General features: G+C 43.7%; 1 protein-coding gene across 16 annotated transcripts in view; it reads left to right on the top strand.

Annotated features, from left to right (window-relative positions):
- The window catches only part of AOPEP (aminopeptidase O (putative)), a 335,041-nt gene that overhangs the window by 82,687 nt on the left and 236,599 nt on the right, over positions 1-15,755 (top strand). For all 16 annotated transcript variants that reach the window (XR_008662500.1, XR_008662501.1, XR_008662502.1 and 13 more), the window contains one exon: positions 3,384-3,629. Coding sequence is in view for 9 of the 16 variants with exons in the window: in XM_055310035.1 (XP_055166010.1) it covers positions 3,384-3,629 (246 nt within the window). In the remaining 7 variants the exon portion in view is untranslated. The remainder of the gene's footprint in view (positions 1-3,383; positions 3,630-15,755) is intronic.

Below are 15,755 nucleotides of genomic sequence, written 5' to 3'. Positions count from 1 at the left end.
AGGCTCTATGCACCGGGAGGCCGACGTGGGATTCGATCCCGGGTCTCCAGGATCGCGCCCTGGGCCAAAGGCAGGCGCCAAACCGGTGCGCCACCCAGGGATCCCTAACATTTTAAATGCACAGTATTCTCTCACCACTTCAGGAACAAGGCTGTTGCATGAAGAGGGACGAGGGCCTCATGTGGAGAGTTGTCACAGAACCACAGTGCCAGAAGAAACCTTAGAAACCATTCTTTTGTTTGTTTTTAATTAAAGTATAATTAACATACAACAAAATGCACAGATCTTAAGTGTTTGGCTTGAGGGGTTTTTGGTGACTGTTTACACCCGAAACTGATAGAGAAGTTCCAACGCCCAGTAAGTTCCCTGCGATCAATTCCTCCCCTCCCCCTTGCAGTCATTTTTGTGAGATCATGTTAGAGACAAGGAGAAAGAGGCCCCAGCTACTGAGTTCCTTGCCTCACATCATGTTGGCCCCTCTGAGAACAGCCACTGAAGCCCAGCTTTCCTGATCCTGACGTCAGAACCTTTGTGTCATCTTTCCTGATGCTACTTCCATTTTTTCCAAGATTTTAATTAATTAAATTTAATTTATTTTTAATTTAATTTATGTTTGTTTATATATTTGAGAGAGAGAGACCGAGAGCGCATGTATACATGTAAGGAGGGGGAGGGGCAGAGGGAGAAGGAGAGAGAATCCCAAGCAGACTCCCTGCTGAGTGCAGAGCCTGATGCAAGTCTTGATTTCAGACCCTGATACCAAGACCTGAGCCAAAATCAAGTGTCTGATACAGCTGACTGACTGAGCCACTCAGTTGCTGGAGCCACTTCAATTTTTATTAGGAACCTTAATGGTCTCACTTATCCATAGCTTGATTGCCTTAAAGTCCTGCATTTTCTCTCAGGCTTTGAGTATGAAAAATGGTGCTAATAAAGGTTATGGAATAACCTTTATCCCCCTGGCTAGAGCTGTTCATGTCCAGAGAGAATTTAACTCACCTTTTCTCTTCAACAATATTGGCTTTTTTTTTTTTTTTTTTTTTTTTTGAGACAGCTAGCATGTGAGCTGAGGAGTGAGGAAGGGCAGTGGGAAAGGGAGGGGGAAAATCCCAAAGAGGCTCCATGCCCAGTGCAAGCCCAGTACGAACCTGATACGGGCTCAATCCCATGACCCTGAGATCATGACCTGAGCTGAAACCAAGAGCCAGATGCTCAATAGACTGAGCCACCTAGGCATCCCTATGAATTGTCTTTTTAAAAATACCTCCAACTCTTCTCTTACCTTTCTTGGCTACAAGAAATAGTCTGGCCCCATGATAGATTTCTAGATAGGCCCGTGGAATGCCTCCTTGCGAAATTGTGCTTTGATAGGTAGAATTTAAACTTATGCCCCAATTTTGTACTGAAGATGATCTCCATTTTCTCTAGGATTTAATGTGCTCTGAAAGGTTTTTAGTAGAGAGGGTATGCTTAAATTATCATCCATTATACATCTATATAAATATATTAGGTGGTTAACTCAATAAGCAGCTTTCTTTACATCATGAGATCTTTGATTGAATGGCTGCAGCGGCACAGTACTTGTCATTGGGTAGACATTTGCAACATGTTTAGTTAAATGTTTACCAATAGGCACCTTTACTTGCTTTGTCCATAAAGCAAGGGTATTGATCCAGGGGCTTTGGCTGGCATTCAATGTCCATAATTATATTCTGGCTGTTACCTTTTCCTGGTAGAAGTGTTTATGCATCTCCACCCATTTTTCTTACCCTCAACAGCGGTGAAATGTCATGGGTGCTGAAAGCTGTGTTCTCTGCACCAGGCTGTGAGAAGGCAAGGCGTATCTCTATAGCCGTGTGCATCTCCTTGGGCAACACACTGGCCTTGGATGACAGAAAGGCACTTTAGAAATCTGGAGAGGAATTATTGTTGTGGCCTGTCCCTACTGGAACATGCCAGCATTTTAAGGTTTTTCACTATTCACTCTGAATCCAATAAGCACCCGTAGTTAGAATTATAATTTGTAAATTAAAATTAGAGGGGCTTTCCATTGTGTTTGAATAAAGGATGTGTTAACAGGCAAACAACAACAACAACAACAACAACAAAAAAAACAGAGTTCACTTTGATGTGGGTTTCTTTGGGTAGATAAGTTCTCTTGAGGCCTATGAGTCAGGTTCTAGGAATTCTTGTTCAGCTTCACCTTCGGCAGAATAACTGGCAGCGATCAGATGGTACTAGCTGGGCTCTGATCTGTTTCCTTAAAAGGTTGATTCAGTTCAATTTATAGCAAAAGAGGGAAAAGTGTCATTTCAAAAGTACCTCTGTATTCCATAAGAACACAACTTCCGGATCCCTGGGTGGCGCAGCTGTTTAGCGCCTGCCTTTGGCCCAGGGCGCGATCCTGGAGACCCGGGATCGAATTCCACGTCGGGCTCCCGGTGCATGGAGCCTGCTTCTCCCTCTGCCTGTGTCTCTGCCTCTCTCTCTCTCTCCCTCTCTCTGTGACTATTATAAATAAATTAAAAAAAAAAAAAGAACACAACTTCCGATGGCCTTTAATAAGAGCACCTAGATTACTTTTTAGTACAATGCGTTGTATTCTTTTTTTTTTTTTTTTTGCATTGTATTCTTTTGAAAAGTTGAAATCTGTCCTATCATTTGGTTCATTATTCTACCTGAGTCCACATCTTTTATTCTAGGAAATTTCAGAATGGGATCTTTAATTTGGCTTTGCACCATCCTTAACTTTCTGAGTTATGAATTGTTTCTGATTTGGAGATTTATTTCCCATGGTGATATTCAAAAAGCACATACAGGGCAGCCTGGGTGGCTCAGCAGTTTAGCGCCGTCTTCAGCCCAGGGCCTGATCCTGGAGACCCGGGATCGAGTCCCATGTCAGGCTCCCTGCATGGAGCCTGCTTCTCCCTCTGCCTGTGTTGTGTCTCTGCCTCACTCTCTCTCTCTCTCTCTCTGTGCTTCTTGTGAATAAATAATACATCTTAAAAACAAAAACAAAAAAACAAAAAGCATTTCAGAGGGCAGAAATTGTGCTTTCTATTTTCAGGAGGGGGTTCTTGTGTTGTTTGGAGTCTTGGGGGATTTTCCCGTTTATTCTAAAGTAAGTAGTAAAACCTACTTTCACTTAGCTTAGATTGAAGCTACTCAGTCAATTTGGCACATCAATAGGTATTTTGACCTATAATTTTTCACTGCTGCACAGACACAGACAAGAATTCAATTGAACTCTCTTGATTGCGAGCCCATTTGAACCACTGTCTCTTAGAAGTTGTGCATGTCTGTGAGAGTTGCTCACCTCCATGGCAACAAGAATAAACCTGATTTACCATAAAGTGCATCTGTTGATTTCGTGTTGTTCCCAGGTGTGTTGGCGTTTGTGGTCACATGGAATACCCCTGCCGCTTCCAGAATCCTTCTGCTACCACCCAGGAAGTTATTCCTCATCGGGTCTTTGCCCCGGTGTGCCTCCAGGGTGCCTGTCAAGAGACCCTTTTGCCACTGGTCCTTCCTTGCCTCTCAGCAGCACACTCTGTCCTGGGAACACACCCGTTCTCCAGGCTGGACATACTCGTCGTCCCTGCCAACTTTCCAAGTCTGGGGATGGCCAGGTACGTTGTTCCATGGTGGCACTTGGATTACATGCTTCGGAAATTCTCTATTTCTTGCTTTCCCTGAGCTCTGTCAGAGCTGCCATTTGATTAGGATGACAATGCCTGGATATCTTGTTGCTGCCTTGAGGGACAGTTTGTGTGTAGACTGTACCCATGTGGGAAGGAGCCTTTGGGTGTCATGGGCCCAGTCAAATTTTACTGTCTCGAAATTAAAAGCTCACACTGTTGCTTGGATTGAAAACACATTGTGCCCCCAGAATGATGTATGTTGGATTGTGGCTGATGAGTGGCTGGTTAGCTTAGGTGGTGAGAGCATAATGCTAATGAACCCAAGGTCATAGCTCTGGGCAGAGTAACACAACTTCTTTCCAGGGTCATGGGCTACTCGCCTAATCCTGACCAGCTGTCTCATCCATTCTCACCATTGGTCACAAGGGCAACGACTTGAGAGCCCCTCTGTCAGAGAGACTGTGGATGGATCAGTGTAAATCCATCACCACTGCTGGAAAAACAGCTCAAAGCAGATGGCTCATGGCGGGGGAGGGGAGGTGGTAGGAAGAGTCACTTGTCTTGCTACTATTTTTTAATATAGTAAATGCATTATTTTCACTGTTTTCTTAGTTTGGTTCTTTTGGAAAATCAAGACATTCAAGTTGATCCTTTCCCTCTATGTTATTTTCACCTAAAACTCATTTTTAATGCTGTGGTTAATTCAGTAATAGGTATCTGTGTTTCACTTAGCATTTTACTTGCTATGCACTCAGGATTTTACTTGGTTATATTTCTGTTTGGAAATCTTAATCATTAACAGTGAATATGCTTGACTAAGGATAGGAAAAATAAGCTCATCAAAACATGTGATTTTTAAATTTTTCCCTATTAGTCAAGGAAATTCCTGCTGCCAATTAATTTCCATGCTTTTGAACAGCTGTCATTTGTGGTGTTTTCCCTGAAAACTGCATATGTTCTTACTAAAACCCCTGAGTAGAAAAGAACTGACCAGAACATTTGCTTTTGATCTTTACTATATACATGTACTTTTTTAAAACTGGCTGGCTATTCTTAATCTTCAAGGAGGTCTGAGAAAGTCATTTAGGCTAATTTTTTATCCTGTATTTATGAAGATAATGGAATGTAGAAACTAGGATAATCGTTTATATTTGGTTAGGTGCATCAATATTGTTTTGGATATCTATATACAGAATTTGTCTTAACAAGGAGGCTTCTTTGGTCCCTTTGAAGAGTCTGCTGGACTTAAGAATTATTGGCGAAGAAAGGGTTGTTCATTAAATGTTTCTCATTTGTACCCAGTTTTGAGGGGCTGTATTTATTTGGGAGTTTTTAGCACTTTATGAGAGTTGCAGTTTTTCAGGGCATGTTTGCTAACAGGTCCAAGTTCTGACCTGAGGAAACCAAAGGGAGAGTATTTTTCATACAGAGGACCTCATTTTCTGTAGCTCTTTCCTGACAGCAGTCAGCCAAAACCAGAATTTGTTGACCTGCGGGCCATTCTATAAAGCCTCTCTTTGAAAAAGTTTGCGTGCCCAAGCAGGTAGGCAGTGGGTTTGCTGCTTTTTGAGATATTTAAAGTGACTTAAACATGCTTAACTCTGTATTTTGAAAGTAATAAGCCTAAGAACCCTAAGGCCAAATGGTACTGGGCACAAATGTCAGAAAATGTGGTGGTGATAATAACTCAGCAGCAACAAGACTGCCTTTATGCTTAAAAACAGAAGAACCGTACATTTAAAAATTTGTGGTTGGTTGTCAAGTATCATTTTTCCCTCATTTTTTTTTTCTTTCTTTTTAGACTGTGGAAGTAGTCTGCCCTGGTCTAGATGTTTTCCTGGGCTTAGTTACTGTCCCCATATTTGAGCTATGGAGGGGAATTGTGGTATCTTCCACTCCTAGTTGGGGGTAGAGGGGGGTGGAGGGAAGCACTCTGTTTTTCCTAACTCTGGACTAAATTGATTCCACTTGCTTGGCTTGACTCTTGCGGGATCCTAACACCTTGAGCCACATGCGACTGAGCGGGGTTTATGACTCAGCTGGCTCCCGGGGCCCTGCTGCCTGATTTATAGTCGGGGCTTTGCTTGGGGCTCTGTAAAAGCAAAGCTGCAACAAAAAATGACAGTCTTGTAGGTCAGCTCTGTACCCTAACCCGGAACGGAGAAATCTGAAGTCTAGTAGGAGCCATCCAAAAAGATCTCTGCTCTGAAACTTGCCATTGTCTTCTTCATTGTAATGCACTAGAGATCAAAGGATTTCTTGGTAGATTAAATGGTTCTTTGCCGAGTTCACATTTTATAAACATGTATGCAAGATCATAAATTCCATACCTCTGGATTTCTTTAGTGATTAGGTCTTAATCATAATGAATACCATTTTATACCATTGTAGTATTCTTTTTTGATGAATGGAGTTAAACATTCCCACATGAACTAAAATGGATAGATTGTTAGTAACCATTGTGAAGAGTTTTCAAAATTTTTGGATGATATCCGTAAAGATTTCACTATGTTTATGATATTACATATCATAGTTGGTATGGATAATCTTAAAACTCTCCTTTCTTTTTTGGAGCCTGATCCCAATATTTCAATAAAGTGGGGAGAAACACTCTTTTATAATTTGAAGGTATGATAATGACAAATAAATTTATAGGAAGGTAAGTGGCACAGAGACAACATTTTGGAATTTGGAATGCTTTTCAAAACATAGCAGTAACTAGACTATTTTTCAAAACTGCACGTCATAGTTTTTTGTCACTTTTTGTTACGAGAGGAACCATTACGTATCCTTTCTCCCCCCTCCTTTTCTCAGTCACATTTCTCCAGGGGAGAGAGGTTTTCATTCTATTCTGATTCTGAGAAAAATCCCTAGTTTGCCTTTAAGACACTACTGACTAGTTCCAGTCCCATAATTTTCTCACTTAGTGTGTGTAGGCTTTCTGTTTTTGTTTCGTTTTGCTTTGCCTTCCATAGGCTGACTCTTCCATATAAGGAGCTGTGGAGTGTACCTTTCTTGGATTGAGTAATATGGTGTCTAACAAAAGATATGAATGCATTTAGAGTGAATCTCCAATGTGGAGACCCACTCTCTTCATGTTTATTTTTTTTTATTTTTTTTCATGTTTAATATAATTAGTATTCTGCCATTTTCATTGTATTCTCGTATTTTCTCAGGTGTTTCAGCTAGAGATTGACTAGTAAGCCTCATTTCCCAAGTATTGAGAAATACATGAAAGGAGCTCATCATCATGCTTACACTCTTTGTTATAATAATAATAATGTTAATGGAATAATATCCTGGAACCAGATTTATGACAGTTGCTTAAAAATTAACACCTCAGTCTTACCTCTGCCCGTGTTTATAATAAATGCCTTGGTTCACCATTTGTCTTTCAGCAACTTACAATTACATGTCATGGGGCATAATTAGGTTGCAGAACTATCTTGCTGACGTCCAAATACATTCTTTTTTTTCTTCCCCCTCCTCTATTTGAATTTTAAGAATCTCTTGCAAACCATTTCAGAATGGTTTTATGTTTAGAGTACAGTATAAAAAAGCTGTGTTTTCTGTGACTCTACTTCCTGGCTGTACCATTTGCACGTGGCTTCACCCCTGGTTCCCCTTGGAAAATTGGGGGAAAAAAAGTGTGGTTGACATTAGGTGATAATTCTGCTTTGAGTTGTTTTTCCATTGGTTTCATACCAGATTGTCTTGTTCGTCTGTTCACTGTTTATTTATTCATCTGTTCATCCTTCCAGTAAATTTCTTTTAAGCACATACTATGTACTAGGTGGGATTTAAGATGCTGAGTCTGCAGGGGTGAACAAGATTGATGTGATCTCTGTCATCACAGAACTTATATTCTATTAGAGGAGAGAATTGTTTACTTAAAAACCTGGAACTAAGCTGTATGCTATGAACCAAGTCATTGACAGAGTAATTGTTAGGGTCGGGGCAAAGAAATACTTCTCAAAGAGTGGCAAGTGCTATGAGACTGGAGAACAGAAAGGAGCCACGCTTGTGACTATCTGGTGGAAAAACAACCTAGGCTGCGGGGAGATTGGGTCCAAAGGCCCCAAGGTGAGAACCACTGAAATGGGCTAGAGAAGCAACAAGAAGGCCAGTGTGGCTGGAAGGCAATGAGCTTTTAGAGTGGCTTTTCTTCGTTCCCTCCTTACATGCCAGGAGATTGCATGGCCCTTCAGGTCTTGGGTCACTGGGCAGTATGAGGAGGGCTAGGAAGAGCCACCAAGAAATGGCAGATGTTGAGTGGGGATTGATGGTTCTGGGCATCAGGTGTTACCGGGAGAGAGTCCCAAGAGAGGTCAAGTCTTTTCTCAGTTTCATGAGGATCAGCAGTGCCATACTGTCTTGTGATTGGCTGGTTAGAACCCGACTTGGCCTAGCAACTGCTGTCCTTTAGCAGAATTCTCCACTGCATGGGCATCAGAGCAGCTGGCGCAAGGACTGGCCATTCTCCTTTGTGGAGCAGGGAGAAAACAGTCCCAGGCCACCACGTTTCCCTTCCCCTGTGGCTGCTGATTGATTCTTTCCCAGCTTTTTTGACATGTTAGGTCACAGGGAGGGAGGCAGTGTTTATGTATTTGGTTGCCCTAATTTTTAAGTTTCTCAAAGACTGAACAAAAATAGGACTGATAAAGAACAGCGAGAAATAATCATCAGTTACTTACATATCTTCAGGGTGCTCTGCAGCAGGAAAAGACTATAAATATAAAGCTCCCTATTCTACATGGCTTGTTCTAAAAGATGTGATTGTGCAATAGAAGGCTTCTGGGTACTTATCCTAGTTCCTGACTATTGCAGGCACAGTTTTCTCAAGTACCTCAATTTGGGAATGAACAGTGCACACATACATGCCCAAGAGTGCGCGTCACCAGCTTTCCCTCCGCCCCCTCCTTCTGGGGTTAGACAGGGTGTTGTCCTGTTTATTCTTATCTCCCAGCCAATGTGTAATAGAATAAGCAAAACATAACATGCTGGTACAAAGGGCCTTTTTTTTGCAGCCTTCTAATTGTGCTCCTTTCTGCCGGGGAAGGAAGCAGTCATAAATTTCTGTCATTATCTTAAGTAGTAAGGTTCCACAGCTTTGGGAATTTTTCTTTCTTGTTCTTTGTTAGCTTCTACTTGAATTTTTTGATCCTCCCCTCCCCAAACCGAAACTGGCATATTTTTTAAACAGTCCTTTAAATCTGGGGGGATGTGACCCCATGGTTTTAAGGCAGGACACAACCATAGTGGTTCTTTCCTTTGGGCATCTGATTTGAGCGGTAGATGAGTGCACATTTCTCTCCACCAGGGCTGCCAGCCCTTCCGCTCTCTTTGATGTGCTGAGGATTTGGAGGGCATCTATGTGTGGGTTTTGTTTCTTTGTTATTGTGCTTTGTTTCCCAAACTCTCAAATTCTCACATTTCTTTCTGAATGAATTATTTTAAAAAATATTTTGAAGGGGCATTTCGTTCCCCTGTTTTACAGTGCAGTTCTTCTCTGTTTTTTTAAGTAGGTGGGTGTGAATGATAGAAAGCAGCTTGTACCATCCTTCTCTTTTTCCTACAAGACTTTCATCCTTTTTTTTTTTTTTTATTTTTTTTATTTTTTTTTCTTTTTTTTTTTTTTTTCTTTTTGACTTTCATCCTTTGTTCACTGGCATCCCTGCCACTGTTATGGTGATGAACCAGTGGGTGAGTAGTGAGGTCCATGCCAGGAGGCAAACTCACAAGCATCCCCTTTGTTGCTTTCTCTGTGTTCATGTCTCCATTTCATTTTTTTAAGATTATTTATTTATTTGGGAGAGAGAGAGAGCGGAGCATGTGAGAATACAAGTGGGGGGTGGATAGGTACAGAGGCAGAGGGAGAAGCAGCCTCTCCACTGAGCAGGGAGCCTGACCTGGGACCCAATCCCAGGACCTTGGGATCATGACCTGTGCTGAAAGCAGAGGCTTAACTGACTGAGCCGCCCAGGCTCCCCTTCTTTTAGTTTTTGATCTTTCTTTTTCTTTTTTTTTTTTTTTAAAGATTACTTATTTATTTATTCATGAGAGAGACAGAGAGAGAGAGAGGCAGAGACAGAGGCAGAGGGAGAAGCAGGCTCCATGCAGGGAGCCTGACATGGGACTCGATCCCGGGTCTCCAGGATCATGCCCCAGATTGAAGGTGGCACTAAACTGCTGAGCCACCCGGGCTGCCCTTTATTTTTCTTCTTGATAAAATTATCTGACTTTGTTTCCCTCCTGTCTTATAGAGAAGGTTCTACTGTGTTCTAGTTCTTGTGTTTTTCTTTCTTGAAATAGAAACTGGTATTGCTGAGGTTATGTTCTTCTGGATCTCTGAAAGCCCTCTGCTGTGATTATTGGTTACTTCTGACAATATCAGTTTACCCCGAATGAGGCAGGTAGTGAGAAGGTGTACATATGCTCCATTTTTCATGGCGCAGGTGCAAGAGGATTTCTGAGGTCCCTAAGTCACGTAGAGCTGGCCAGTTGGAGAGAAAAGTAGGAGGGTCTCATCCTGGGATGGCTCTCAGAGTCTGGGGTTCAGACTTAGGTGAGTGTTTTCTGTAGCTCTCTCTGATGCTTGTGTATTTGCTTCAGGGTCTGTCCATGGAAATCATAGTGTCATGAAGTCCACATGAAGACCGGCACTTACTGTAGGCTCATTTTGAGGCAGCCACAGAATCTGGGTACCAGGCAAATTCTTGGATCACATGAGTATGTTGGGGCCTGGCTCTTTCTTTCTCTTCTGTTGGAACAACAGCAGAGTGAACTCACAGCTTTTGGCTTAACCAGAATCTTCTTGCCATCAAACAGCTGCGCTGCTTGTCAGACCCAGAAGTAGCATTTTATCATCATTACGCCACAATTCCTCACCCTCTGAAAGATTACGCTTAAGTGTTTTGTTTTCTTTGAACTGTACTCCACACACATAGACTGACAGTCCTTCCTTCACAGAACACTACTGGGGCCATCCTTCAAGAGAAGTTGTCAGGCCTTTGAAAGGCCTTCCTGGAACAATCATCCCTCTGCCTACATGTGTAATCTTCTTCTCTCCATAGGCCCCTAATCTCTTCCAGCCCTTGAGCCTGAGATGGCCATTCGGCACTACCTTTCCCTTTTTCCATTGCAAAGAAAAGCTTTTTATTTCACCTTCCACCTCCCACTTATTTCTCCACAGAAGCATCATTACTGAAGCATCCATTCCCATTACGGAAGCATCCATTCTCTGCGTGAAAAAGAACAATAGAATTCCATGCGTAAAGTTGCCAGAGTTGGAATATTCCCAATCTTGTGGGCTCTCGCTCCTCAGACCACTATACAGAGAGAGTAAATGCTACCATCTTCTGGACTGTGTTACATATATACATGGGCATGGAGCTGTGTATGTATTTCTTTGAAGGCTAGACTCCTTTGAGGGAAAACATCAGCTCTGGAAACCACCCTCAATCAAGGCACTGTGTATGAATAGCTCTACTCGGTGGGAACATTGTTTCTGTTGTATTACAGCCAGTGGTACCTGGAGCCCGCTGACATCTGAGCCACAGAGGCCTGTGTGCATAAAGTGGGTAAGGAGTAGCCTTGTCACTTTACCCCACCCCTGAAATATAGCTGAAAGAGTGTAGTGGCTACCTTTTGTTGAAAAGTAGTGTTCACTTTAAAAGGCCAAAGATGTAAGGAGGTACTCCTTTAAAAAATGGATTACTTTTTGGGAAATTGATTACTTTGTGGGATTTGTGGGTATAATGTAAAAGTTCACCCTGGTTTAACTCGAGTGGAGCTTGGAGAAGAACATGTTGTATTTCTTGGTTAACTACCCATGCTATTTATAGAGGTGACTCCTCAGAAAGTCTAGACATTGTTTCGGGAAGACAGAATGCCAAATCTGCCCTTCACTTTCCCAGTTAGCTTGCTGAAAATAACCACCTCCTCTTCTCAAAATGGGGAAAATGGGAATCTTAGAATTCCATTTCAGGAGAGCGTAAATGATACTTGGGCTCCCTGGCCAGGAATTAGAAAGGGCAAGGAGGGAGGGTGCTCTTGTGACCCTGGGGACGTACCCCAGGCCTTGCTCCTCACCGGCCAGCTTGCTGAGTTGTGGGGACTGTGGTTGACAGATCCTCATTTTTGAGTTGGCCTCCTCCAAGCAGAGACCCTGAAAACTTTCTGAGAGTGAGCCAGCTGCAGTTTCTGGCTCTTAGCGCACATATGCCATTTCTGAACATCCTAGGAAAGCTGGCAGTTGGAAAGGCCAGGATGGGCAAAGCCATGAACTCATTTGGTAGACGTATATCAGTGGGCAGGTGTGATGAATGCTGATGATTCTGTGGCTATGAGGAAACAGGAGACCTTTAGTCTGAATTAGGGTTTTCTACAGCAGGTTCCAGGGAAGACTAGTTTTGTGGAATGTTACTAATGTGGGAAAAGGAACTATGGCTTAATTAATTTAGGAAATGAATGGATTAAACAGAGTTAAAATGGAGTCTCTGCTGGAGGACTTCTAAGAAAGCCTTTAATATTGTTATTATCTTGATTTAATATCCTGGTGTGTATGTGCCTGTTGAAGAGAGGGCCAGAAGGTGCAATATTCCTCTGTGTCGTGCCCAGGGATTCCCCCTCAATAGTGTGCTTTCCATGGGACCATCACGGTCTCCAAGACACCACATCCTCAAAACAAACCTTTGAGAAGTGATTTCATTCCAAAGTATCTTGGAGTCCATTGTACAGCTGGCTATGGAATACACCTTTCATTGTATGAGTGTCACTTGAAGACCTGCTGTGTGTCAGGCCCTGGGAGGGGCCTTGCTTTATCTCAGTGAGGAAGCTGGGCTCATAACTCAGTGCAGAAGGCCCCACACTTTTCAGATTATACATCTCTTTTTGAACAATCACCCCTTCATTTATTTATATGTGTTTATAAGTTGTATTTAGTGCAGTGTTTATATAGTAGGTACACTAAAAAATACACAAAAAAATAGAAATTTAGAAGGACGAGAAAAAATATTTTTAAAGATGTATTCATTTTTGAGAGGGGGAGAGAGAGCACAAACAGAAGAGACAGAGGGAGAGGGAAATCTCAAATGGACTGCACCAAGCCCAGAGCCCCACACAGGGCTCGATCCCACAATCCTGAGATTACAACCTGAGCCGAAACCAAGAATTGGATACTTAACCTGCTGCACCCGGTACCCAGGGAAAAATTTTTTAAGAATTTCTGTGTCTTCTTGTACCCCAGCAGATGGGATTCCTTGAACCGGGGTCCCACCACAGAGACTCTGATTCAGGGGGTCTACAGTAGGGTCTCAGCATCTGCAGTGTTAACACATTCATGCCAGTGATTCAGCTCATGTGCTAGAGAGCAGTGGTTTGATGGGGACTTTGTGGGGGTTGGTGGGGAAGGGGCATCTCTGAATAGGTTATGTATCTCTTGGGAAACTTTCAGACTCCATACCCTGCCATCTTCTTGCAGGTGAGAATGTCAGACTGAGGAAAGAAGACAGTGGGGAAGTTCCATAGTGATGCTCCCAGCTTGTCTGTTACTCCTAAGGAAGGTATGTTTCCAAACATACCCACTGGGCCCAGTGACAGGCGGGGATCCCAGGCAAGTCACTGGGCCTCCCTGGTCTAGTTTTCTTCTTTGAAAAAGTGAGGGGTTGATTTGGAATCGTCTGCAGAGTGTCTCTTAGAACGCTAACATTCTCTGATTTAATTAGGTTTGAGTTTTTATGTTGAACAGGGGTGGAGGTGATTCAGTTTCATTCAGCAATTTACATCCACATACATTTTCTTTTTGATATAAGACCTAGTTAGATCATAAGCCTGGGATTTTCTTGTCCTCCTTGGGCAGTGTACTCCACCTAAACAGCAGTGGGCGTTTAATTTTTAGGCCCCCAAGCAGAAGGTTCAAAAGAGACCTCGCCTACTCCTGGTTAATTGCAAAATAAGCAGATCTCAAGGGCAGGGGCCCCTTCCTTTCATAATAACTGCCTCTGCTCAGTGCACCATCAGTGCAAAGCAGCACTTCCAAATACCACACCAGGTGAGTGCTCCATGGATGAAGCCTTCATCCTCTAGCCCAGATATTTACAGCTGGGACCCCTTCCCCTCCCCTCTGAGATGGCCCCTAACTTGTTTCCCCCACCCCCTGTTTTTAGCCTCCAGATACTTCCATTTGCAAGCTAATAAGTTGCACGTACATATGTTTGAACAGTTGTCAGGCTTGTCTGCCTCTCAAACTGTGCTTTGGTTTAAAACAAACAACAACAGAGAACCCAAAGGAGGGGATGGATGAAGACATTTTAGTTGTACCTGCAGGTGGTGTTGTTTTGACCTTGACAGTCAGTTTTAAACGACCTGTCAAGCACCTTTGTGTGCTCTTGGGCACACCCACCTGGAAGATATTATATCTCCTAAGCTTTATGTGCCCCAGCAGGCAGGCAACTGGTCCCTGGATTTTGTTTTCATCCATGGAGGGTTAATGCATGCATGGCAGGACTTTACTGAGAAGGGGCCCAGCTACAAACACTGTTTTCATTTAATTCTGATTTCTCTTCTCTCTTGGCCTAACCCTCCCTGCCCTCAGGCCCTCCCCGCCTCCCCAGTTCCCTCCAGACGCCCTCCACCCCCTATCAGCCTTCCCTGCTCTCTCACCCCTCTGTTTGGCTTCAAACCATTTCTTTCTGGCTTTGATACCTTCTTGCAGAGCTGCAACCAATCAGGAGATTAGGCCCCCAGAGCTGAGCGGGGCATACTGCCTGGTAGGGGGCTCCAGCCCCAGGCCACTGCAGGAAATCGGGCCCAGAAAGCTTGCCAGCCTCCAGGACCCTCCAGCTTGGCTCCTTACCGTCCGGTGACCAGATTCCCTAGGGTAGGGGGCAGGGGCCCCTCCTCCGCTTCAGTGCTGTCTGGGAAGACACGTTTGGGAATGATTTTGACCTTACCTCCGTGGTCCAGGGTCCTCTGTTGCAGCTGTTTGAGATTTATCTTTTTTAACTTTGAGTCTTCCCTCTGCTTTCTGAGCCATACATGGTGGTGCTGCAAGTTGGGGTGAGAATAGTGAATGGACAAATGAAGAGAGCCCATTGGATTCAGCCTCGTGCCAAACTAGGCCAGGATTGTTTCAAAATAGTCAAGGATACAGATGATGGGTCTTAATCTGGGAATGCCTTTTCCTTGGCATCCATGCCTGAGGCCCCGAGTTGTTGAAGGAAGTCTGTTCTCTATTTCTAAAAGAAGAGATAACAGAGCAGATACTTGTTCTCAAGACCAAACATGTATCTTATTGCTCTTGTAGTACTTCCTCCGAAGTCTGAAAGAAACAGGCCCAGACCTAGATAGTCACCTAACCACCACTGGCACTGTCACTGTGTTCACAGGAACTGTGAACTGTTCTGTACAGGAACCTTGTACTTAAGATTGGTACCCGTCCCTTCGTGGGACTTCCCAGTTTGGAATGAATGGTAGAGGAGGCTGAGGCCTGTGTGATGTGGGAGTGACTGGACTGGGTCTCCCATCGTAGGAGGAACCTGGTCTCAGAGAATGGAAGAGAAGCAGAAGTATGGGTGAGAAAATGGCATTACTGTGTGTGCCCCTGCACTTCCCTTGGGTCTTTGAGCCTTCACACAGGGTTCTGTTTGGTCCAAGCTGCTTGAGTTGCATTTTTGTCATTTACAACCCGGGACCCTCACTAATTTACAAGGGCTCCTTTTTCACCTGTACAAACAAGCATCATTAGACCTTAAGATTGGAAAGAGGAGTCGGTGGCTTTGAGCAACTTGGGATCCTTTTCCTTCCGATTCTCTAGGGGTGATATCACCTGGGCAACTCTTTACAGCTTGCAGAGTGTCTTCATATACATTTTTTCCCCCTCATTTGAACTTCACAGACAAGCTCTCAGCCCTGCTAGGGCCTAGCTGTCATAGGTTCCCCATAGCTTCCTTCAGGACTGGCCCCACCCTGGCTCTCCAGCATGGCATTGCTCCTGCTTGGAGAGGCCGCTCTGGATAGCCACTGCTGTGATTTCCCATCCCCCAGGCAGGGTAAGCTCTGCTCTCCATTCAGCCCTGTAGTTTATCTTGTGGGGTGATGAGACTCAGCAGGCGC

Source organism: Nyctereutes procyonoides, unplaced genomic scaffold, assembly GCF_905146905.1.
Source record: "Nyctereutes procyonoides isolate TBG_1078 unplaced genomic scaffold, NYPRO_anot_genome, whole genome shotgun sequence".
In the NCBI taxonomy this organism is placed as follows: Eukaryota; Metazoa; Chordata; class Mammalia; order Carnivora; family Canidae; genus Nyctereutes; species Nyctereutes procyonoides.
This window is presented reverse-complemented; position numbering and strand designations above follow the sequence as displayed.